The sequence below is a fragment of the Cryptomeria japonica genome, chromosome 3, assembly GCF_030272615.1.
Source record: "Cryptomeria japonica chromosome 3, Sugi_1.0, whole genome shotgun sequence".
Lineage (NCBI taxonomy): Eukaryota > Viridiplantae > Streptophyta > Pinopsida > Cupressales > Cupressaceae > Cryptomeria > Cryptomeria japonica.
This window is the reverse complement of record NC_081407.1, coordinates 432,960,576-432,981,823: the sequence shown is the minus strand read 5'-3', so window position 1 is coordinate 432,981,823 and position 21,248 is coordinate 432,960,576. Positions and strand designations below refer to the sequence as shown.

Sequence of the window (21,248 nt, the reverse complement as noted above, 5' to 3'; positions counted from 1 at the left end):
ATGGGTTCATATCACCATTGATGGTTGGTGGTACTTGTGGCTTCAATTGGAGTGAAGTTCTCAAATGGTTAGATGATGTCCAAGTTCACAACAGCAACATAAAGAGTATTGACATGGTGGATGGATATGACTGTTCAAAGATTTGGGATCTTGGCATCGACATGTGTGGTGCAATCCTTCAGTGGTTCCATGATGAGTTGCTTCACTTCGGGTATGCAAATGTTTATAACAGAGTAGCGTAGCGGTTGGGTGGAGCAACATCTCTCAAATCGATATGAGATCCAAGAATTGGTTTCCAGCGTGCAGGTGCAGATTGCTTGAGGGCAAGCAATCTCCGGGAAGGGAGGATTGTAATGTTCCCTTCCTAGGTGACAGGCAGTTGAGTAGGGATTGTGTTGGTAGTAATTCGCCGACATAAGAATAAAGCTTGTTTTGTTAAGTTAAATGGCCATGTGGGATTCCCGTAGGGGTTAGTTGGCAGTTGGCGACGATTGGTATCTCCGCCAACCGCCAAGTAGTATTTCTGCTATGTTGTAAGGGAACCCCAACATTATTGATGATTGTACATCCCTTTTACCTGATGCAATAAAGATATATCATTCTGGCCATATTGTGAATTCTGTTAAGTTCTGTGAATAACTTATTGAATAATATCTGTGTACTTTATTTCCATTTTCTTTACTCTGTAATCTGAATTGACACCGTAGTGGTAAACATTTTGGGGGGTTTGTCGATATGAATTTTGGAGATCAATATGGCGGCAGGTGGTAAACACTAATGGGCCGACCATTTGATCAGCAATTGATAGTAATTGAAAGTGATACACATGAAGAGGTGATGCAGGTGGAAGCACGGGAGGATCAACTGACCAAACATTTGGTGGACCTGTGGGAGGTTTAGGTCACCGAGTACGTGTAGAGGGAAGCTCGTGAGAGAGTGGTCCCTGAAGGCACGGTACGTGGCAAATTCACAGTCAACCTTGTCGTATTTGATCTTCTTGGGAGCCTTCTGAAGCTATTGGCGCAAAATCTTATTAAACGACAAGACCAAAGGGAGGAAACCAATCATGAACGTCGTCGGTAGTAGATACCGCAGAAGTACGAAACCATAGGGAAGAGGAAGAGAGGGATATGAGCAGACACCGTACCTTGGCAATTAATGCCCCTATGGCCAAATAAAGACTGATGGCGTACTAGTACGACCCGAGAGATAGGGGAAGGATCGATACGAAGGTCCCTACGTATAAGAGAACAAAGTGAGTGGAGACGACAGTTAAGGGAGATTGTTGAAGGCTCGGAGAGTCCGAAAAGGCAAAGCGAGAGTTGGAGTGTGAGTTGAAGCTATAGTCAGGAGAGGCAAAAACCGTGTACGTGGAACCGACTGGTAGAGGTTGCGAGGAACCTACCACTTCCAAACGTAGCGGAGGTAGATCTTGTCGACCAGGCCACACACTCGACATCGAGTGAAGAGTCCGGAACCCAGTCTGAGAACAACCTATCCGAACACTCCGAACGTGACGAAGAGGTAGTACGAGACCTTGAGGGCGAGGTTGCCAAAATTTTTGAAACCAACCTGTATAGAAACAGGAATCTATCTTTGGTGGAGCAATCAAAAATAGGAGGGTCAGAGCCAAAGACTCCGGGAAGGAGAGATTATAGAAACAAATGTGACTAAGGTGCGGAAAACAAAGGACGGTGGACGCATAAGAGATTGCGTGTAAGAACCCTACTGGTTCTAACTCTTCTACTAATGCTAAAGCTGTCTTTTTTTTTGTATTTTCAATGCTTTTGAAGAATTTTAAACAAAAAATATAGAAGTATGCCACGCTAGAAATGACATAAAACTGAAATGACAAGTAAAAAGCAACTGCAACTATATTATGAATCAGGGAACTGCTACAATTGAAACTAATACTAATTTCAAACCTGGAGGTCCTCAACTTATTTAAATTAAAGAATTCTGGAACTTGCCAGCCAACACTATGAAACTGACCAAACAAGGTGTACAAGTCCAGGATGCAATTTCTCCAAGCCAGAAAAGAGATGGAATGGCCTAAGTAGGCTGGGTGTCCAAGATCGAGCAATCAGAAAGCAAAGAGGGAAGGCATTTCAACCCTCCAGATCACACGCCCCCTTCCAGGTCCACACATGCCAAGCTAGAAATGACATAAAACTGAAATGACAAGAAGTAAAGAGCAACTGCAACTATATTATGAATCAAGGAACTGTTACAATTGAAACTAATACTAATTTCATTCCCGAAGGTCCTCAGCTTATTTAAATTAAAGAATTCTGGAACTTGCCAACCTGAACTGTGAAACTAACCAAACAAGGTGTACAAGTCCAAGATGCAATTTCTCCAAGCCAGAAAAGAGATGGAATGGCCTAAGTAGGTTGGGCGTCCAAGATTGAGCAATCAGAAAGCAAAGATGGAAGGCATTTCAACCTTCCAGATCACACGCCCCCTTCCAGGTCCACACGTGCTAGGCTGATAGTGTGCAGCCAACCAGATGAAAATGTACGACCTATTTATTAAATGACAACTACTGCTGATTGAAGACGCCTTAGGCAAGAACCCCCTTCCTTATTAGAATTCTAAAATAACTGAATAAAAAGAAACTCTGATGAAGCACAGTAAGACTCCACAATGAAGCCCTCACAGTTGCAATGATTCAACTGATCTTTCACAGCCTCAAGATCGCAAATCCATGAAGAATTCCCGTACTTCAATGGTGTAAACCTCTGAAACCCTTGTCTCAAATAAAACCACAGAAAAAAGCAATGTCAAATAATCAATAATGAATTGAGGTCGACTTGCTTTGCCTCATATACCCAAAAAGCAGTTTTGCCAATTTAAATTCATTTAAATGTATTTAAACTAATTTCAATAGTTTAGATTTAACTTGGGCGTACTTTTTGACTTAAGTGATTTAAAAAATCACTTTATAATATTTTAAGTGGCTTTTAATTTTAATAAAGTCATTTTATGACTTTATAATATTCTTATAAGTTAATTAAATAACTTAACCACTAAAATATTAATATCTCCCTCAATATTCAATCTTTTGACGTGTCGTCTGAAGCTGGGGTCAACACTGTATAATCCCCATGTGTCCAGGTGCCCTGACCAAAAATAGCACCACTGCCAGATTGACTTACTATAAATAGTAAACTAGAGTGGAGACATTACAGTCCACCCTCCCCGAATTTGCTTGTCCTCAAGCAAATTCAATGTTGGATGCTATAAAATGCTCTCTCCCAAGTAGCATCCTCTATTGGTAGATCTCTCCCCTTAACCAAAATTTCCCTGATAACCCGCCTCCGAAGATGACGCTCTCTAGTCCCCTTATAACATAAAGTCCAAATATTAATCATTATTATTCACTTATAATTAGTTATTATTAAAGTATAACTTTAATAATAATTAAAATGTCATAACTCCAATAATAACCATTATTTCTCAATTCTGCAAACACCATAGGGTAGCCCACTGCATCCACTATTCATCTGAATGCCTTACTAAAAATAGTAAGGGTCCCTCTCAATCATCCATTGACTTACTATAAATAGTAAATCCCTCATTATCTAATCAAACCAACTGTGCATTGCAATCATATCCTGTTCAGGTGCCCTTCTATAAATAGCAACTCTTAACTTTCTTGGAATAGTCACTTACTATAAATAGTAATTGTGCCAAATTGAACCAAACGAAGAGCAATCCTGAACACTTTTGACCTCCGGAATGGGAATAAGCCTCTTGCACTGCCAACTGGGACCCTCTAACCATCGATCTTAGCCTACGAGGGCCAATAATAGGCTACTCTAAACATAAACCATATCATCCCAAAAAGGGGGCATTACAAAATTCTTCCTCATCATCACTATCTAGCCCTTCCTCCTTCTATATTCTTTGATCCACTCACCCGCTTCATTCAACTTCAATCGTAACATTTTTTCCAAGAAGTCCACACTCCTCCTGATGAAGGGTATTCTAAGTTCGAACGAATCTAGATCCCATATTGTGAGCATCAGCGCCTTTGGCACTACTCTAACTTGTCTAATCATTAAGTAATCCCTTGGTTAGGGAATTCTCAACTCTTTGTCCACATTTGCCAAGACTTGGTCCGTTTCCCCTAGGAAATCATCCTTCAACACTTTTTGGCACAGCTTAGCACTCACCTTCGATTCCCCCACCATTAGGACAGTGGTCAGGAAGACTGTCGAGATATTTGTATTTACTCTATAGTGGTGCTCAAAAAATAGAAACTTCCTACCCAAAATTCTACTCACCACATGGATGATCAACTCATGCAAGTAATTCATCACCGCTTTGAGTCTCTTAACTTTAATTTCCCCCATTAACAACATCTGCATTTTGTTCAACACCAACTTGATAGGAGAATCCATGAGGGCACAATGCAAACCTAGGGCAAGACGTAATTGTGAAAACCAGAGCTCATGTGTGTTTGGGGTTAATTTTTAGGTCTATTTATAGAAAATGTGCCTCCTCTCACATCCCAATATTCTCGATGAGGGAGCACATTAATTCATCATCATTGCTTGGCAAGTTGTCATATTTACCTATCCCAAATCTAGCTAAATTTGCGGTCTAACGTGTAAACATCTACATCCTTAGTCACTTCATCATTTCATAAGTCCTAAAATCTGCCTGATCTCCCTTGAAATAAATATAGACTACTGCCAACTTTCTAAAACAGAGTCACCTTTCTCAATTTAGCTGTCCCAAATTTGTTATCTGAGTTGTCCAATATATCTCCTCATAATTGTCACAAATGCTCCTTAGATAGAAATATTGGTAGATATTATAATCATTCTTCTATGTTGTCCTTCCCTAGCCAAGAGTGTATAATCTTGCCTTAATAATGTTTTCAAATCGCCTCCCTTGGTTTTCATTCTGTCCACATGTTCAATGTGGGTCGATCCTTCTTATCACCTCACCATCTGTAGTTGAGTTAGCCAAACTGTCAGCATCTTTGTTGGCCTCCTTGTAAATATGATTGGTCACTATCTTAAAATTTTCCATCAATTCCATATCTCTTCCCAATAATGCATCTAATTTCCAATTGGGTGTCGATCTAGACTAGATAGCATTTGCTACAATTGTAGAATCACCCTCAATCTCTAGCTTGGTGCTTTGTAGGTCCATGCATAGATGCAGTCCTTCATTTAGTGCCCTAAATTCAGCTATATTGTTGATTATCTCCTCTAAAAAGATAGCAATCCTTTCCACCATGGTTTGGGACTGACTGGACTCGCCTCGGACTCACCAAGACTCACAATTGGCGAGCCGAGTTGACTCACCATGGATTCGCAAGCCAAGTTCGAGAGAGTCCAAGCCAAAGACTCCTGAGTTTGTGCTAAGGACTCGCGTGAGTCTGGCGTCACGACTCGCGAAACCTAACAAAGGACTCTTGATGCTGGCTAAGAACGCCTGATCAAGGATAAAAGTTGTTTTTTAAACTTTTCCTCACTTTTAACATTTCTTATTGCTCAAAACAGGTTTGTAGGGTTTGAAGAAGGCGAGGAAACAAGATCAAAGAAGCAAAATAGATCTAGATAAAGGATTTTTCTTCTCTTTTTTTTTTCATTTCCATCAATTGAAAATTTAAAAGATCTTGAAAAACATGGGGATATGCTAGCAAAAAAATTTCCATTTCCCTTCCTTACTTATTTCCATGTATTTTTATCTTGTTTTCAAATAGTACTCTTTACAAACGATTCATTGTCATTTTTTTTGTGCATTTTCCACCAAACTCTACAGATTGTTTTATTTTTCATGTTAAAACAGCAATGTCAAGTTCAACTCCAAGGGCAACCCAACTAAGATGACAAGAAGACAAAGCATGGAAGTATGGGATATTGGCAAATAAAAAGGGAGAGGTCACTTGTACCGAATGTGGCAAATCGATGACAAGTGAAATCAATACATTAAAATACCACCTTGCAAAAATACCTGGACAAAATTTGGAGGTATGCCTCAAAACAACTCTGGAGATTATTAGAGAGATGAAGGCCCTTCTTGCTGAATATGATATGCAAAAAGAAGAAAGGCAAATGCAAAAAGAAGAAAGGCAAAAAACAAAATAAGTCATAGCAGCTGCAATGAATCCCACACTATACACTTCTAGTCCCCTTGGTCGCGGAAGTCCAAGCTTCCATCAACCACATTCATTTTTTGCTGACAATGAGGTTGAGGCTAGTGAGACTCCTCTTAGATCAGACCAAAATTACTTTGTTCCACGCAATGTTCTAGGAGTAGAACCTTCACTTGAAGGTACCAGATTGAATAGAGAGAAACATGAACAAGCAAGGATAGCAGTAGCAAAATTTTGGGATTACAATAATTTGCCTTTCAATGCGGCGAACAATGCGTATTGTAAAGGTTTGGTTAGTGCATTTATAGTTGGAGGAAAGGGGTTTAAGGCCCCAACAACTACAAACTTCAGTGGGCCATTGCTAGAGCAAGCCGTAAAAAATATGTAGGTTGTGGTTGATGATTAAAAATGATTTTGGAGGTGAAAAGGATGCAACATTTTATTGGATGGATGGACAGATGGACGAAATAGGACTCTCCTCAACTTTTTGGTGGCTTCTAATGGTGCAATGGCATTCCTAAAGTCTATTGATGCCTCAAATGAAATCAAAAACATTGAAACTTTGTGCAATCTATGAGATGGGGTGATCCAGGAGGTTGGAGTTGAGAAAGTTGTCCAAATTATCACGGACAACGCAACTACATATGTAGCTGCAGGTAGAATGCTTATAGAGAGGCATCCTACAATTGCATGGAGTCCTTGTGCTGCACATTGCTTGGACTTCTTGTTAGAGGACATTAGGAAGATTGACTGGATAAAAGGGGTGGTTGAAGATGCTAAAAATGTCACCAAATTCATCTACAACCATACTTTGGTCCTTTCTTTGATGAGAAAACACAAAAATGGCAAGGACCTTGTGTTACCAGGAGTGATATGATTTGCTAGCCACTTCTTCACATTGTCAAGCATTCTTGGTGCCATTCCTCATCTTAAGCAAATGTTTGTGTCTGATGGTTGGTTGGAGTTTGCATACTCCAAAAGAGCTAAGGCGGAAAAGATTGTAAGTATTGTTTTTTATGAAGCGTTCAATAAAAGTGAAGAGGAGTTGATCGGGGTAAGTAACAAACACAAACGTAAACTTTATACAAGATAATCTATTTGTTGTTTTTTTATTTGAGTTAATTTTGTACTATTTAAAATTTATTTTCATTTTTTTTGTTGACAGAACCTTTGGTAAGGATTCTTCGTATGGTGGATGGAGAGGGCATGCCAAAGGGTTTCATTTATAAGGCCATGGATAGGGCCAAAGAGGCCATTTGACATTACTATGGCAGAAATACAAGAAAATGTAAAATCCTTTGGCGCATCATTGATCGTAGATGGACAAACCAACCCCACCAATCGATACATGCCTTTGCCTACTTCTTGAGCCCGAAATTCTACTTCTCTAATTTATTTAGGGCTGATGAGGAGGTCATGGCAGGTGTTGTTGCATGCATTGGTAGGATGGCACATAATCCTAAGTTGAGAGACAAGGTTCTTAATGAGTTGGAGGTGAGATTTGACATCTGCTATATCTTATTTATGAATTTGGAAATGTTCATTGTTAAGTTTGACTATCTTATTTATGAATTTGGAAATGTTCATTGTTCAAGATCTACAAGGGTGTAGAGGGGAGACTCTTCTCTTCACAACAAGCAATTGACAGGAGAGCAAAACAACAACTAGGTAAAAAAATTAGTTCAATACTACAAGAAAAAAATTAGAAACTTGATTGTTACACTTTTTACTCAATTCTAATATTTTTAAATGATTTTTTGTAGATTTATGGTTGGAGAATTATGGTGTTGGTATGCCTAATCTTCAAAAGATAGCCATCTATGTTTTGTCCCAGCCATGTTGTGCTTTTGGGTGTGAACGAAATTGGAGTTTATTTGAGAACATTCACACGAAGAAGAGAAATAGGTTGACCCAGAAGCGCCTCAATGATCTTGTCTTCGTTCGGTACAACCTTTACCTTCGCACTAGAAAGGTGGAGGGTGTTTCACATGAAGCCATTGAATTGGATGAAATTGATCCATATGGTGATTGGACCATCAATGAACAAATTGATGGTGGAAGAGACTACTGAAAGTTGTTCACACAAGGCATCGCTGATGACTTCTCCCCATGATATATGATGGGATTGCCTTATGAACATGATGAATTGGTACATCCAGGGCTCAAAAACATTAGTGTTCAAGGCCCATTATCCTACTGAGGAGGGTTACAATGTCTCCTATTTCCCATTTGAAGTCACAGCAATACAACTTAGCCCACCTTGAGAAGGCGGCTTGTGGCTCATGGATCCACCTGTTGATATGTCGTCTACAATCTTTTTCCCTTTCCACATAATACTCAGTTGCACTCTCTTTGGAGATTTCCATGTAAACAGGTGCGGGAGGTATTTTGAAGACCTTCTCAATTGTGTCTGCATCAAGGCGGATTATTGCTTCGCCATCATCATTTTTAATGATTCTTGTCTCCTTGTCAAAGTGATGGGCGCAAGCGAGAACAAATTCAGGTTCTAGGGCAGCCACCGGGAAAGAAGATGTGTGATGGATATGGTTGTCCAACAGCCGCTGCATATTGCTATCTTGTGGATCCTCAACCCTTTTGACAAATTCTGACATGTCTACATGCCCTATCTCTGATACGATCCAAAGGAGAGGAAACTTGGGAAGAGGCAACTTCGTTTTGGTACTTATAATATTTGTACTTCATCTTTTTTGGAATTGGCAATGACGGCAAATCTGGCATTGATGGACAACCTGGAATACTGTGATGAAGACTTAAAAGCGTTAAGGCAACATCATATTCAGCTGCAAATAACATTTTTCCTTCTTCAAATGGGAAAAACTTCGGCTCTTGAACTTCATGACTTTGTGAGAGAAAGAGGGGAAATATATGGAAATGGGGGAATCTTGACTTTGACCAATTTCGGATCTTGGAGAAATTTTCGCAAGTATACAAGTTGGAAAGGGCATACATGCAATCGGATTTTTAAAACCTGAATGCAAGTACACTTGTAAATTTGCAAATGGAGAAATGGATGGAAAATGAGAATTAAACTTGCGGAAAATGACGAAAATGGAAAGTATGGATATGGGTGACATGAATGGATAAAAATGGGAAAATCCGGGAATGTCATTTTAATGAAAATGGGAAGAACTTTTCAACATGTAATCGGGTTCTTAAAACCCGATTTTGAAAGGAAGGGTATTTCACATTTTTTCAACTTGGAATTTTAACCAAAAATGGTTAAATTCTTTAACCGTAAGGGAAGAACAAAGATTTCCAGCCAACTTGTAATCGGGATTTAAAATCCCGAATACAAGTAAAGAGGGAAAATGGGGAATAACAATGCAATCCAAAAATTGCATATCAAGGGGGAAAATCTCTCTCACAAAACCGATTTTTGGGGCAAGAACAACATATTTACAAATTTACAACTATAAAGGAAAACTAAGAAAACAAGAAAATAAGAAAATGAAACAAGAAAAGAAAAGAAATCATACCTTGTTTCAAACTGAAAATGCTTCTCCAAAAGATGCAACAATCTTGGAATGAAGAAGACAATCCAATAAATAAAGACAATCCGCAACCCAAACCCTTGCCACGTTTTTACAAAAACGCCATTTGCATAAAAACGTGGCAGCAAATCCAAGGGAAATGGCGTGGAAAGTGGCCAAATCTCCCTCTAACTCCAACACATAAGCAAGAGATGCAAAAATGACTTGGGATATTGCTGCTTCATGGAGTAAAAATCCCTCAAAAAGTGGATTCAAGGAATCACGTCGCAGGTTTTGAAGGAGAAAAAACAGCAATCTAAAACCCCCAAATGACATGAAAGATGTTTGCAAATGCACAAGAATAGGGAAGAATCCCAAACGCCTCTCCTTCCTAGAAAATCTCCACAAAAATTTGCTTGAAATCTTCAACAAAAACGTTTATCCTTGCTGGTCGGGTTTTTTGGAACAAATAGCAAGTTCGAATTTGCATGTATTGTTGAAAATCGGGTTTTTTGGAGGAAATAGCAAGTTTAAAATTGCAGTTTTTCATCAATAAGGCAAAAATCGGGTTTTTAAAATGCAATTAGATGTTTAAAATCCTCAAAAATGCACTTTATAGGCAAAATCGGGTTTTTTGGACCAAATAGCAAGTTTTAAATGTCACTTTTCTCATTCCTAGGCAAAAATCGGGTTTTGGAGAGAGATGTGCAAATTTAAAATCAATTGTAAAGGGAAAATAAAATCCCTACAACAAGTTATAATTCACTTGCACACATGTAATAGGGGTTTAAAATCCCCATTACAAGCAAAAACAATTAAAGTAGGGGTTTTAGAAAAGAATTACAAGTTTACTTGTAACTTAACCAAAAAATCCCTATTTTAACTGAAAAAGCCAAAAAGCATCAAAGGGGAAATTAAAAAAAATTACAAGTTTTTATTTTTCAAAAAAATGCACTTGTAATTAGCTAAAAATTTCCCTACAAAGACCAAAACAATGGAAATCATTAAAACTTGCAGTTCAAGGAAAATTCTCCACCTACAGTCAGGGAGAAAAAACCCGAAATTGAAGGAAAGACATAGCAAACGAATCCAGAATGCGACGAAATTCAAAACGTAGTTCGAGGATGGACTGAGGATTAAGCCAGTCCAAGGATTAGTCAAAATTATGCCTCAGGAAGCATGCCATAGAGTAAAATTTTCATTTTTTCACAAAAATTTTATGTAATGGTCCTTCATTTTTGAAAACAAAAATGAAGACAACACAACACATACAAATTTATAGTTGCTACTTGCATGAATTTGTTACCTCTAAACCTGGTAGAACTTGTATTGTAAAATCAATTTATTCTCAACTCTCATTTTGCAAATAGTAATCCCAATGTGAGCTCTAGGTGAATAAACCTCAAAATCTTTTATGCACACAATATGACTTTGAACAAATCACATGCTATTGGCTAGGAAGGAATCTTTTACCACTGAAACTAATCTCACCTTAGGGTTTCATCTAAAGCTGAAGAGATGAATATTCAACCTCACAAGGAAAATAGAGTAAAATGAAATATTCTAAATAAGCTTCTTCTCTTCCAATTTTTCTTTTATAAGCACTTTTGTAACTTCACAACAATTATAATTAAAAATCTCCTCTTAATAATAATCCTTCAACTCCATAAAAGTAACTTTATTTTACTATTTACTTTTTCGAACACTTGAGTCACTTAAAATTCACTATATATATAGTTAATATAATGACAACTAATTTTTTTGGTAGGGTTAAAAAGGAAATATTTAAATAAAAGAAAATTAACTACATGAGAACCAAGGACTTCCAAATAGCAATAGCCAAAACAGTCAAAACCAAACAACAAAATACATGTTCAAACCATAGAAGGGTAACTCACCAAAAACTTGGGGAGTTTTAAAAAACTCACGAGTTTTTGGGTCAAGCGAGTATTTACGCCATTTACTCGCACAAAAAACTCGTTGAGTTTTTTCCCAAAAGCTCAGCTGCATTAAAAAAAGAGGCCCAAACACATGAAAATAATATCTAAATTTTTTATTTCAAGCCAGTCTCATTCCCTTCATCAAAATATATATATGATATATAACATTTAATATGTCTTTTTCCTTTCTTATACTTTAAGTTATATTTCATGTATGTATTGGCAGGATGTTTGAGAGTGGTTTCAGATCTCTAGGAGTTAAAATGCAATTCTAGGTTTTAGATGATCTTTTAAATGTTCAAACTTAGTCAAATTTCAGCAATCAATAGGCTCCTATCAGCATTCTATCACTCTCTTTATCTCACTCACTTTATCTGCCTCGAATTTAAACCTATCTATCTCCCTATTATTCTTCCTCTATCCCCTCTCTCTACCACTCTCTATCTCACTCTCTCCTCTCTCCCCCAAGATCTAGACCTATCTCCCTACCCCTCACTCTCTCACTGTCAGACCACCGCAAGGGGTGCTACCTTCAACCTCATTTTGGCGAGGTGGACGAGCCATATCAAACTCCCAGGACTAGACTCTCTAGTTCTATCTCTCCCTTGGTTTTCACTAGAGCTGGGAAGAGGAAAACGTAAAATGTTTTGATGTAAGTATTTACTTTTATTTTTACAAAAACACGTTGCAATTTCATTTTGTTTCAGTCTATCAGCCATCAGCATTCCACAAGAGGATGCCATTTTGTACACAATTTGCATTTAAATCAATCAAATATATCTAGACTCATCTTGTTTCTTTTGTGTACTCATTTATTGAATCATTGGATGCATCTCCTCATTGAATTTTGCAAAAAAAATGCATTTCTAATTAAATTTGAGCAAATTTTTAAGTTGCCAAGTTTTGTTGAGTTTTTGCCAAGTTTCTGCTTAGTTTTTTTTTGGGGGCCTTGTCAAGTTTTTGTTTTTGGCGAATAGTTCAACTATGTTTCAAACCATAGATCCCACCTGAGCCATGAAACCCTCTAACTCCTTGGTCTTCATGAAATAGATTAACAAACTATTGAGATTTCTCTTCATTCCAATTAGCCTAATCTCCCACATTCCATCCACTTGGACCCTCAAAGGCCCATTTAGCTAGACAATTAGCCACCTTGTTCCATTCTTTGGGAACATGGACACAAGAAATCTAATCATAGTTTGTGGCTAGATTGAGGATCTCCTTAGCCACCAAATCTAATTGCCAAGAAGAGTATTGAAAATTTCTTTTGTTCATAAAGGAGACCAAAATCAAAGAATTAGTTTCACAAACAATTTTTCTCCACCCCATAGAACAAGCACGAACCAAAGCCTAACGAAGTTCCTAAGCTTCCATCTAATTATTAGAGTGAAAGCCCATATGAGTGGAGAATAAGAATTAGACCACTCCCCTACTATCCCAACTGACACCACCAATACCAGCAAGACCGAGATTCACCCAAGAAGAACCATCTGTATTATTTTCAAAAAAACCACAATGAAGAGGGACCCACCTTCCAAATCTGTTGACTTTTGAATAAGTCTAAAATCTATTCCTATGCCTAACTAGAGGTGAAGATGGAAAATATAACTCCAAAATCTTAACAAGGCATAGATCAGATGAGGTAAGTGGATCATCGGAAGAAAATTTAGCTTCTATAGTTTCTTCAATCTTAAGCCACATTTATATGGCTCTACTCTAGCACCCATGCCAACAAATAAAAGGATCTATATCACATGTGGCCAAGAGGATGAAAGTAGAGGCCAGAGGTCTTCCCATACTACTCCAAAGCTCAAACAAGGATGTAGTTGTATTTAGGATCTATTCCACACCTACCATGAACTCCACATTTTCACTAAAGCCATTGAAAAAATAAATGACAAAAACACTCTTCTTGACTACGATAGAGGCAGCAAATAGAGGCTCCCGGAAACCTCTATTTCTAATGTTTCCCCAATTGAGACATTTATTATGAAATAGAAGTGACATAAAAAAATTAGAACTAGGCTAGACAAACTTGTTCCATATTCTTTGCCACCAAGGAAACTATACATTTTCCTCCCTCTCCATTGTTAAAGAATGATAACCAAGGAACTAAATACACAACTTTTGGATCATGGCCCCAGGCAAGATTATTAGACTCCTCAAGAGAGCTACAAAGTCTCGCAAAATTAGTAGAAGCCAAACAACTGTAGTACACAACTAATACACCAATATATCTTTCCGTCTATGAGCTAGAGAACTCCCCAACTGATGGATTGCTTAAAATAAACAACTTTGGGATGCCCAATATTCAAGAAAATGGCACCGAGAGAATGGAGCTGAAGAAAGGAGGAAAGAATAGGGGGATGATTATGCCATGAATTACCCGAAAATAGAGCTCTATTACCCTTAATATTAGCTATCCAAAAAAGTCCTTTTATAAGAAAAGCTCCTCTTTTTAGAGTATTCCAAATCAAAGAATTTTTACCATCCACAAAATATCAAACTCATCTACACCTCCCAAGTACTTGAAGTTGTTGACAATTCTATCCCACAACTTATCAAGATTTTTGCACCATCTCCAATATAGTTTAGCAGCTAAAGCTTGACATTTGGGCTTTGACTATCACAGTTCAAGGTCACCAACTTTTGAAGGGCTACAAACCAACTCCCAACTAGCAAGACTCCATTTTTGGTGATCAATATTTCCAGGCCAAGGAATTTTCTAGAGGGACCACCAATTTCCTTAAGAAAACTTTTGGGGTTAAAATAAGAAATCTATAAATAGGTAAATCATGCAGAATAAATTTTAATAAAGTCAAATGACCAGCATAAGAAAGCCAATGAAAATTTCAATGGCTCACCCACAAGAGGAACTGATCTAAAAAGTTTCTTTTGTGTTCTCTTCTAAGACATCCATTTAAGAGGGGAATACCAAGATACTCAATAGGAAAAGAGCCAATTTAAAAGTGTAGAAAGTCTGCAATTCTATGCTGAATACACTATGGAGTACTGATGAAGAACGTGCTTGATTTTTATTCATTAATTCATTGGCAAGAGGCAAATAAGTAGATACTCAAGAACTTTTTTGTGAGATTATTACCTTCCTTTATCCTAGCCAAACCCAAAAAGGCAGCATCAGCCACAAACCAAAGGTAAACAGTGAGATCAATATCCCGATTCCCGACCCAACCTTGTATGAGCCCTCTCCTTCTATAATGCTTCAACAAATGTGAAGGAATTCAACCATCAACATAAACAACTAAGGAGATAAAGGATCTCCTTGTCGAAGTCCTCTGGAAGCTGAAAAATAGGACTATTGGGAAATCCTAGAAAAAGAAGTTGACATCACATAAATCATGATCTATTCAGCCCAATTGAAACAAAAACCAAAAGCCAATAAAATATTCTGCAGAAATTTCCAACTAACCCTATCACAAACCTTAGACATATCAGGCTTGGTAAACATGGCTTTTTCCTTAGAGTTGTGCATAAAGTGAATAGCCTTTGTTATAAGCAAAGAAACCCCAACATACCACTGAGAAAGTAAGTATAATGTAGCAACTAAAAGTCCTAAAATGTTACCTCAAAGAAATATAAGACATCGTAAAGCAGAAAAATACTCCATACAAAGAGATATGAGGATTGAACTCAGCAAATTTTTCCATATTTGCAAATCATTTTGAATTATAGAAGCCTTAGAAAAGCAACAAGAATATAGAAATAAGTAAAGATTTGATGAACATCTACTCTCCAAAGAAAATGAATTCTATTACAAAGAAAAATTTCCTTCAATCCAATACCAAAAATTAAAGCTAATAAAAACTAAAAGCATATTTAGCAAGCAAGATTATATTAATGTCAACTGCAGTCTACTCACAACTGATTCCTGTATAACTTTTACAGAAAAAAATATAAAAAATCTACGGAGATGTTATGAAAGACAAACCAGCTTATGTCACGTATAAGTGCCTCCCTTTCTTCTATTGAACGCTGCTTGTGCATTGCATCAAATTCATCCATTTGTTTTTCTCGTCGTAATGTGGGCACCTCAAACATTTTCCCTTGAGCCTTTGATTCCTTTTTGAGTTTATAGATAATCTGTGCATTTTTAAATGATTATAATTTAACAACCCAGGAAAAGAAAAAAGAAAAAGATGTCTAATAAACCTTTATAGTTTGATTATTTCTGTTGAAAATTTATTTTATGTGCACTAAGGATAATGTATGTAGAAAAAAATGAACTTAACATCATAATAAAAGTAAAACTAAGCATTGTTTTATTTCATTTAAAAACATTTATCGTCCTCTTAATATAACTCCTTTAAAAACACATTCAAACTTTTCCTTACAAGACTTGGATATTTGAAAAACAGAAAAATAAGAAATCAAATGAACCCTGTTTGTTTGTTTTTGAAATTTTTCCAAGTAATAATAGCAATGTAACTGTTTGATGATTGTTATTTTTCAGATTTGCTTAAACATAAGATGCATTCATTGTAACACATTTGCATTGAAAGAGAAGAACACTAACATGATCAATATCAACTTCATTTTCAACACATAAATCTGGAAATGAAAACATTGAAGTTAAGACCTAGTACATATCAATTTTGTGAAGATTACAAACCTGAAACAAGAAGTCGACCAGCAGGTATGGCTGTCCAAAAGCTTCCTAAAATCTGAAAACTTATCCCAAACACTCCAAGTGGCTAAAATGTTCAATGCCTTTTCTAGGCTAAATCATTTGAGCAAGAAGGAACACCAAGCACCAGCCAAGCAGATTTTAATCTTCACAAACTCCCACATACCATCAACAAAGAGACACCCAAGCTAGGGGGCAATTTTGAGTTTCAAATTTAGTTCTCCATAAAACATTGCAAATGACGTATCACAATGAGTCGTCCAAGTTAGGAAAGATGTTTCAAACAGCACCTGCAAGCCCAAAACTCTTTCTCCAAGAGTCATGATGAAAATATGTTTTTTCTGTACTTCTGAAAATGAAGACCAGCACACTGAAAAAGCTTCCAATCAGCTCAAAACTTGACAAACACTCAAAGAAAGCACACACCACACCAAAAACTAAATACCCATATCAGAAAACCCCAAAGACCTTCATTTCTATCAAACCCAAACCACCATATGCAAGCCAAAATCACGAAAAACTGAATCTTATCACACCAACCAGCTAGGGCAGATGTTTCACCACCAAAACCAACAACCAAGAAGAGGATTTTCATCCTCAACCAGAAAAAGAACTTTCAGAGCTCATTCTAGTAGCATCTCCTTAAGTTGTCAAATCTAGTATATGCAAACGGGAGCTCAAACGCATATTTATAGAAAGAGGGAAGAATTAGGGCAGCCCATTTCAAATTTGAATTCATTTTTCCCCCTTGCTGTCCCCTTGAACTCATAAAATAGTTATTTAAAAACGCTTCATCAATTCCTGCTCTTGGCATCACTTTTTGGAGGCATAAAATAAACCTTTTAAATTAATAAAGCCCCTCCTCTACCTTGGCATCATGTTATAAAGTCAGCACTTGCATTTTTTAAAACAACTACAAGTGACCCTCTTCCCTAGGCATTCACTTAAGTTATAAAGTGACTTTATAAAAAACACGTTAAGTGAAATAAATCAAATATTATGCTGTCAAACTTAGAACTCACCAAGGCATTGAACTAGAAAGTGTTTCACTCTATACTAAGAGTAGATAGAAGCCATGACCAAGTGCTAAAAATAGCACTTGCTAAAAATAGACACTCTAATGGAATACACTCAAAGCACCTGCTAGAGCTCTCCTCAGGACATATATACACATATATATATGTAGGTATCTATATATATAGACTATGTCACAAGGTTCGCCGAATTTTCGGCTTCAAATTCGAAATTCGGTGAGCGAGTAAAAAAATAATAAAATTCGTTGAAATTCGTCTAAAATTTGTACAGTTAAAAAAATAAAATTTGTGGCTAGGGCACAATATATTCAAGAGAAATTCGGTGAGCGAGTAAAAAAATAATAAAATTCGTTGAAATTCGTCTAAAATTTGTACAGTTAAAAAAATAAAATTTGCGGCTAGGGCACAATATATTCAAGAGAAATTCGGTGAGCGAGTAAAATAAAAATAAAATTCATTGAAATTCGTCTAAAATTTGTACAGTTAAAAAAATAAAATTTGCGGCTAGGGCACAATATATTCAAGAGAAAGGTTTATGTGCGAACAATGATATATCATTCAGCGGAAGGTTGTGAAGGATTCGATGTTGCAGGGGAGACATTTGTGCTTAACCGGAACTATATCAAGCATTAGGAGATGCTACTTCCATAGTTCATTCTTTCCGAATTGTAGTCCAATATGTTTGTAAGTCAGTGAGACTTCCTTTTGTGATGAACAGTGCGCTCTAGGCAGTTGGCCTGATTGCAAGTGCAATCCCCATTGTAATTATTTCACATACTGCTGCAGAATTATTATCTGATTGTAGGTAGGGTTTCCCGCTGTGGTTTTTCCCTTTATCGGGTTTTCCACGTCAAAATATTGGTGTTGTGTGTACTGTGTTTTCATGCTTTGTCTTTCATTGTGTTGATTTCTTTGTGCTCCGGTATAAAGTTTAATATCTGCATTAACTATTATACTTGTGAGAAAACTAATTCACCCCCCCCCTCTTAGTTTTCTCCCTGTATCAGAACTGTCTAATAGCATCATCACCACGAACCACAAAGTTGAAGTCCACCAGCCAAACAAAAGACAAAGAACACACAAAATGCTACCAAATATGCATTCTCGGAAAAATACACAGCTGGATTTAATTCTAGAAATTCAGTTTCTAAAAACTGAAATTGTTTAATGTAAACAACTGCCTATGGGCCCTACCTAATGTATTCAAAACAAAGGGACATAGGTCAATTATGTCCCGACCAGATTAAAGCCAAACGGTTGTAGATAGTTGGAAATGCTGTTGGGAGGATAACTGATAGTAACTCGGCATGGGTTAAAGCTGCTAGGTTCTAGAAGGCAAATCAAGACTGTTGGATGCAGTCAATCCTGGCCCTTGGTTAGACTTGTAAAATCTATAAAAGGCAGGGGCCTTTCTCTTGTAAGGGGTTAGATTCTAGTTAGATTTTTAGAGTTAGATAGTTAGAGTTTTTGTAGAGGGTTAGATTTTTTGAGTTAAAAGTGTTTTCATATTAGGAATAGCACAGAAATGCTGCAGAGATTGTTGTAATAGCAGCTAAAATCAATATATGGACATTGATTTGGTGTTTATCATCTTGGTTTTATTATGTTTGCATGGTTTCCTTCAACAGGTTTAGATAGATCCTTTTGGTGTGCAGGTATTTGATGGATTCGGGTTCATATCATTGGGGATATGCTGATTGTGTATCCCTGTGTATGGTTAGTCTGAGCCATTAAAAATGTGTTTAGTTCAATTGCAGGTGTCTGTTTGAGCTGTGTCAAAATTGGGTGCTTAGCCATGCACCTGCAGTCTGAAAATCTTCTAAGTCCCCTTGAAGATTGCATCGTTCTTGTGAGGTTGTGAGTTATTCTGGCCAACAAGGGATTGGTTATGTTGAATCCATCTACTCGCACACTAGTCTTGTTAATTTTAGGTCTCCTAACCCCTTCTCCTTTGCTTTTACTCCCCAACTTGAGAAATGCAACATCTTAGGATGCAGACCAACCTGTTGCAAAACGTAAGGCCCCTTGTGCTCCTAGCAAAACACATCAATTGTTGAGTTATCCCGCAGTCAAGAACTAACATTTGGAACCTTGAGGTTGTCCCCTTTGATCAACTAAAACAGCATTAGGGCTTTCTTATACAAGAAAGGATAGGATACTCAGCAAGTAAATTCTATTCTGCGTTAGCTGGAGAGTGTTGTAGCAATACGATTTTAGCCACGTCAACACTAAGCAGGCACTTGCGGTTTATATATTTAAAAATATTCATTCAAGAATCAGCCTAGGGTAAACCCTAGGTCAAATAAACAGTACCAGGCTGAAACAAATTTGAAAACCTTGCCAACACAAAACTCAGGATTAGCAATATGAAAAGTAAATTGAGACTTGTTCCTAGTAGGCTTGCTAATACCCAAAATTTCCTTGGAGTTTGCCAAAATAGGTCTTGAATAACATATGTGCATCAAACTTTGTTTTCGAAAAGCTCTGCATAAGTCCTGAAATGTACCCAGCAACTAAATGCCATTATCAATCAATTTAACATTCAAATTTGCCTTTACACTATTATGGAATTTTAATCTGAGCATTTCATCTCTATGCTAACAATTATCTACTAACACCATCTTCGGTGCAACTAACCCCTATTATTCATTTGAAAAACCCATCGTAACTCATGTCATGGTGTGCAAGGTAGATGCCTCCTCAAGTGGCCGATTCTTCCAAGGCACCTGAAGCGTCAAGCACGTCTCAGAGGTCCAAAGCTGAGAATTCCTGTAAGTTGGACAAGATCAAGTATGAGTTTTAGGGAGTACGGCCCAGATCCAATCTATAGAGCCCAAAGGATGGTGCAAAGTGAGAATGCACAAGACGCTGGTTCTACACAAGCTATCCAAAACTATGAACCGATCATACAGTGCACCAAGCACTATAGGCCAGCAGAAACGATGTTCATCAATTGCACCTTCTGGAGAGAATGGGAAAGAAATTGTGGTTACCTCCAGCCAATCTACACCTCCTAAACGGTTGTTGACCTGGACAGAAAAGAAAGTAGTGAGGCCACCCTTGAGTCTTGAAGACTTATTTTCTCGAGTAGGACAACCTCAAGTCAAGGAAAAGAAGAAGCCGAGGACCTACTTGAAAATAACTAGGGATGCTCAGTAGAACTGGGTCGTGCATGTGGCCATTCCACCATCAAACAAATTAGCCGAAGATGTGACCATGGCTGATTACAATATTTTATCAGTCGCGAAGGGAAGGGCAACTAAAGAACTGGAAGTTGAGGAATTCTGGGACTCCTTCGAGACAATAATAAGGCAATTAAAGAAAAAGATGGAGGAAAAGGAAATGTACAAAGCTCGAGCAGAGCAGACTAAAAAGTACGTTGATCACCTGCCCAAACCACTGTAGCAAGTCAAAGATTCTTATGTCCCTCGAGCTGCATTGGAACAAAAAACAACGACTGAGTTCGAAAGGATAAGGCCACAACCAAGGCGACACAAGAATGGTTTGAAGACATAATAGAGATAGGAAGTCAGGTGCTTCATGAAGTGATTATCCTAGAGAAGGAAATTGACTGAGATCTCCAAACAATGAAATCCATCCAAAACAACCTGGAAGCAATGAAAATAATCCACTTCCTCTCATGAGTGCTTTATTGTGGATTTTCTCCAAGATCCCCATGGGCCAACAAATTAATGCACCACATGAATTCGGCACCATCGAGGAATAGTATCAGACCTCAAATTGAAGAGGGACAACCTGAGCATCATTGATACAGGATGGGAGGCTTGTGTGGATGCCCTAGCATTCATTGGAGATTGTTGCTCCCAGTTCTAGGGAATTTGATTGGTGATAGAAGTCCCAAGATGGAGTTTGACATGCTAAAGCTCCGTTGGAAAATCCAACTGAAGAATGACGGGACCCCATATACCAAGCATGATATGGAGACTGCTAATAGTTTGCATGTAGTAGTACGAGAATATGAGGCTAACAAAGTTGATTGGAAGCGGAAATTGAAAGGGTGGA

At 37.6% G+C, this 21,248-nt stretch overlaps 1 protein-coding gene across 5 annotated transcripts in view; it reads right to left on the bottom strand.

The window, feature by feature from the left end:
• Window positions 1–21,248, bottom strand: part of LOC131070405 (protein PLASTID TRANSCRIPTIONALLY ACTIVE 10) — a 335,025-nt gene that overhangs the window by 52,173 nt on the left and 261,604 nt on the right. For all 5 annotated transcript variants that reach the window (XR_009112318.2, XR_009112319.2, XR_009112320.2 and 2 more), the window contains one exon: window positions 15,496–15,647. Coding sequence is in view for 2 of the 5 variants with exons in the window: in XM_058005915.2 (XP_057861898.1) it covers window positions 15,496–15,647 (152 nt within the window). In the remaining 3 variants the exon portion in view is untranslated. The remainder of the gene's footprint in view (window positions 1–15,495; window positions 15,648–21,248) is intronic.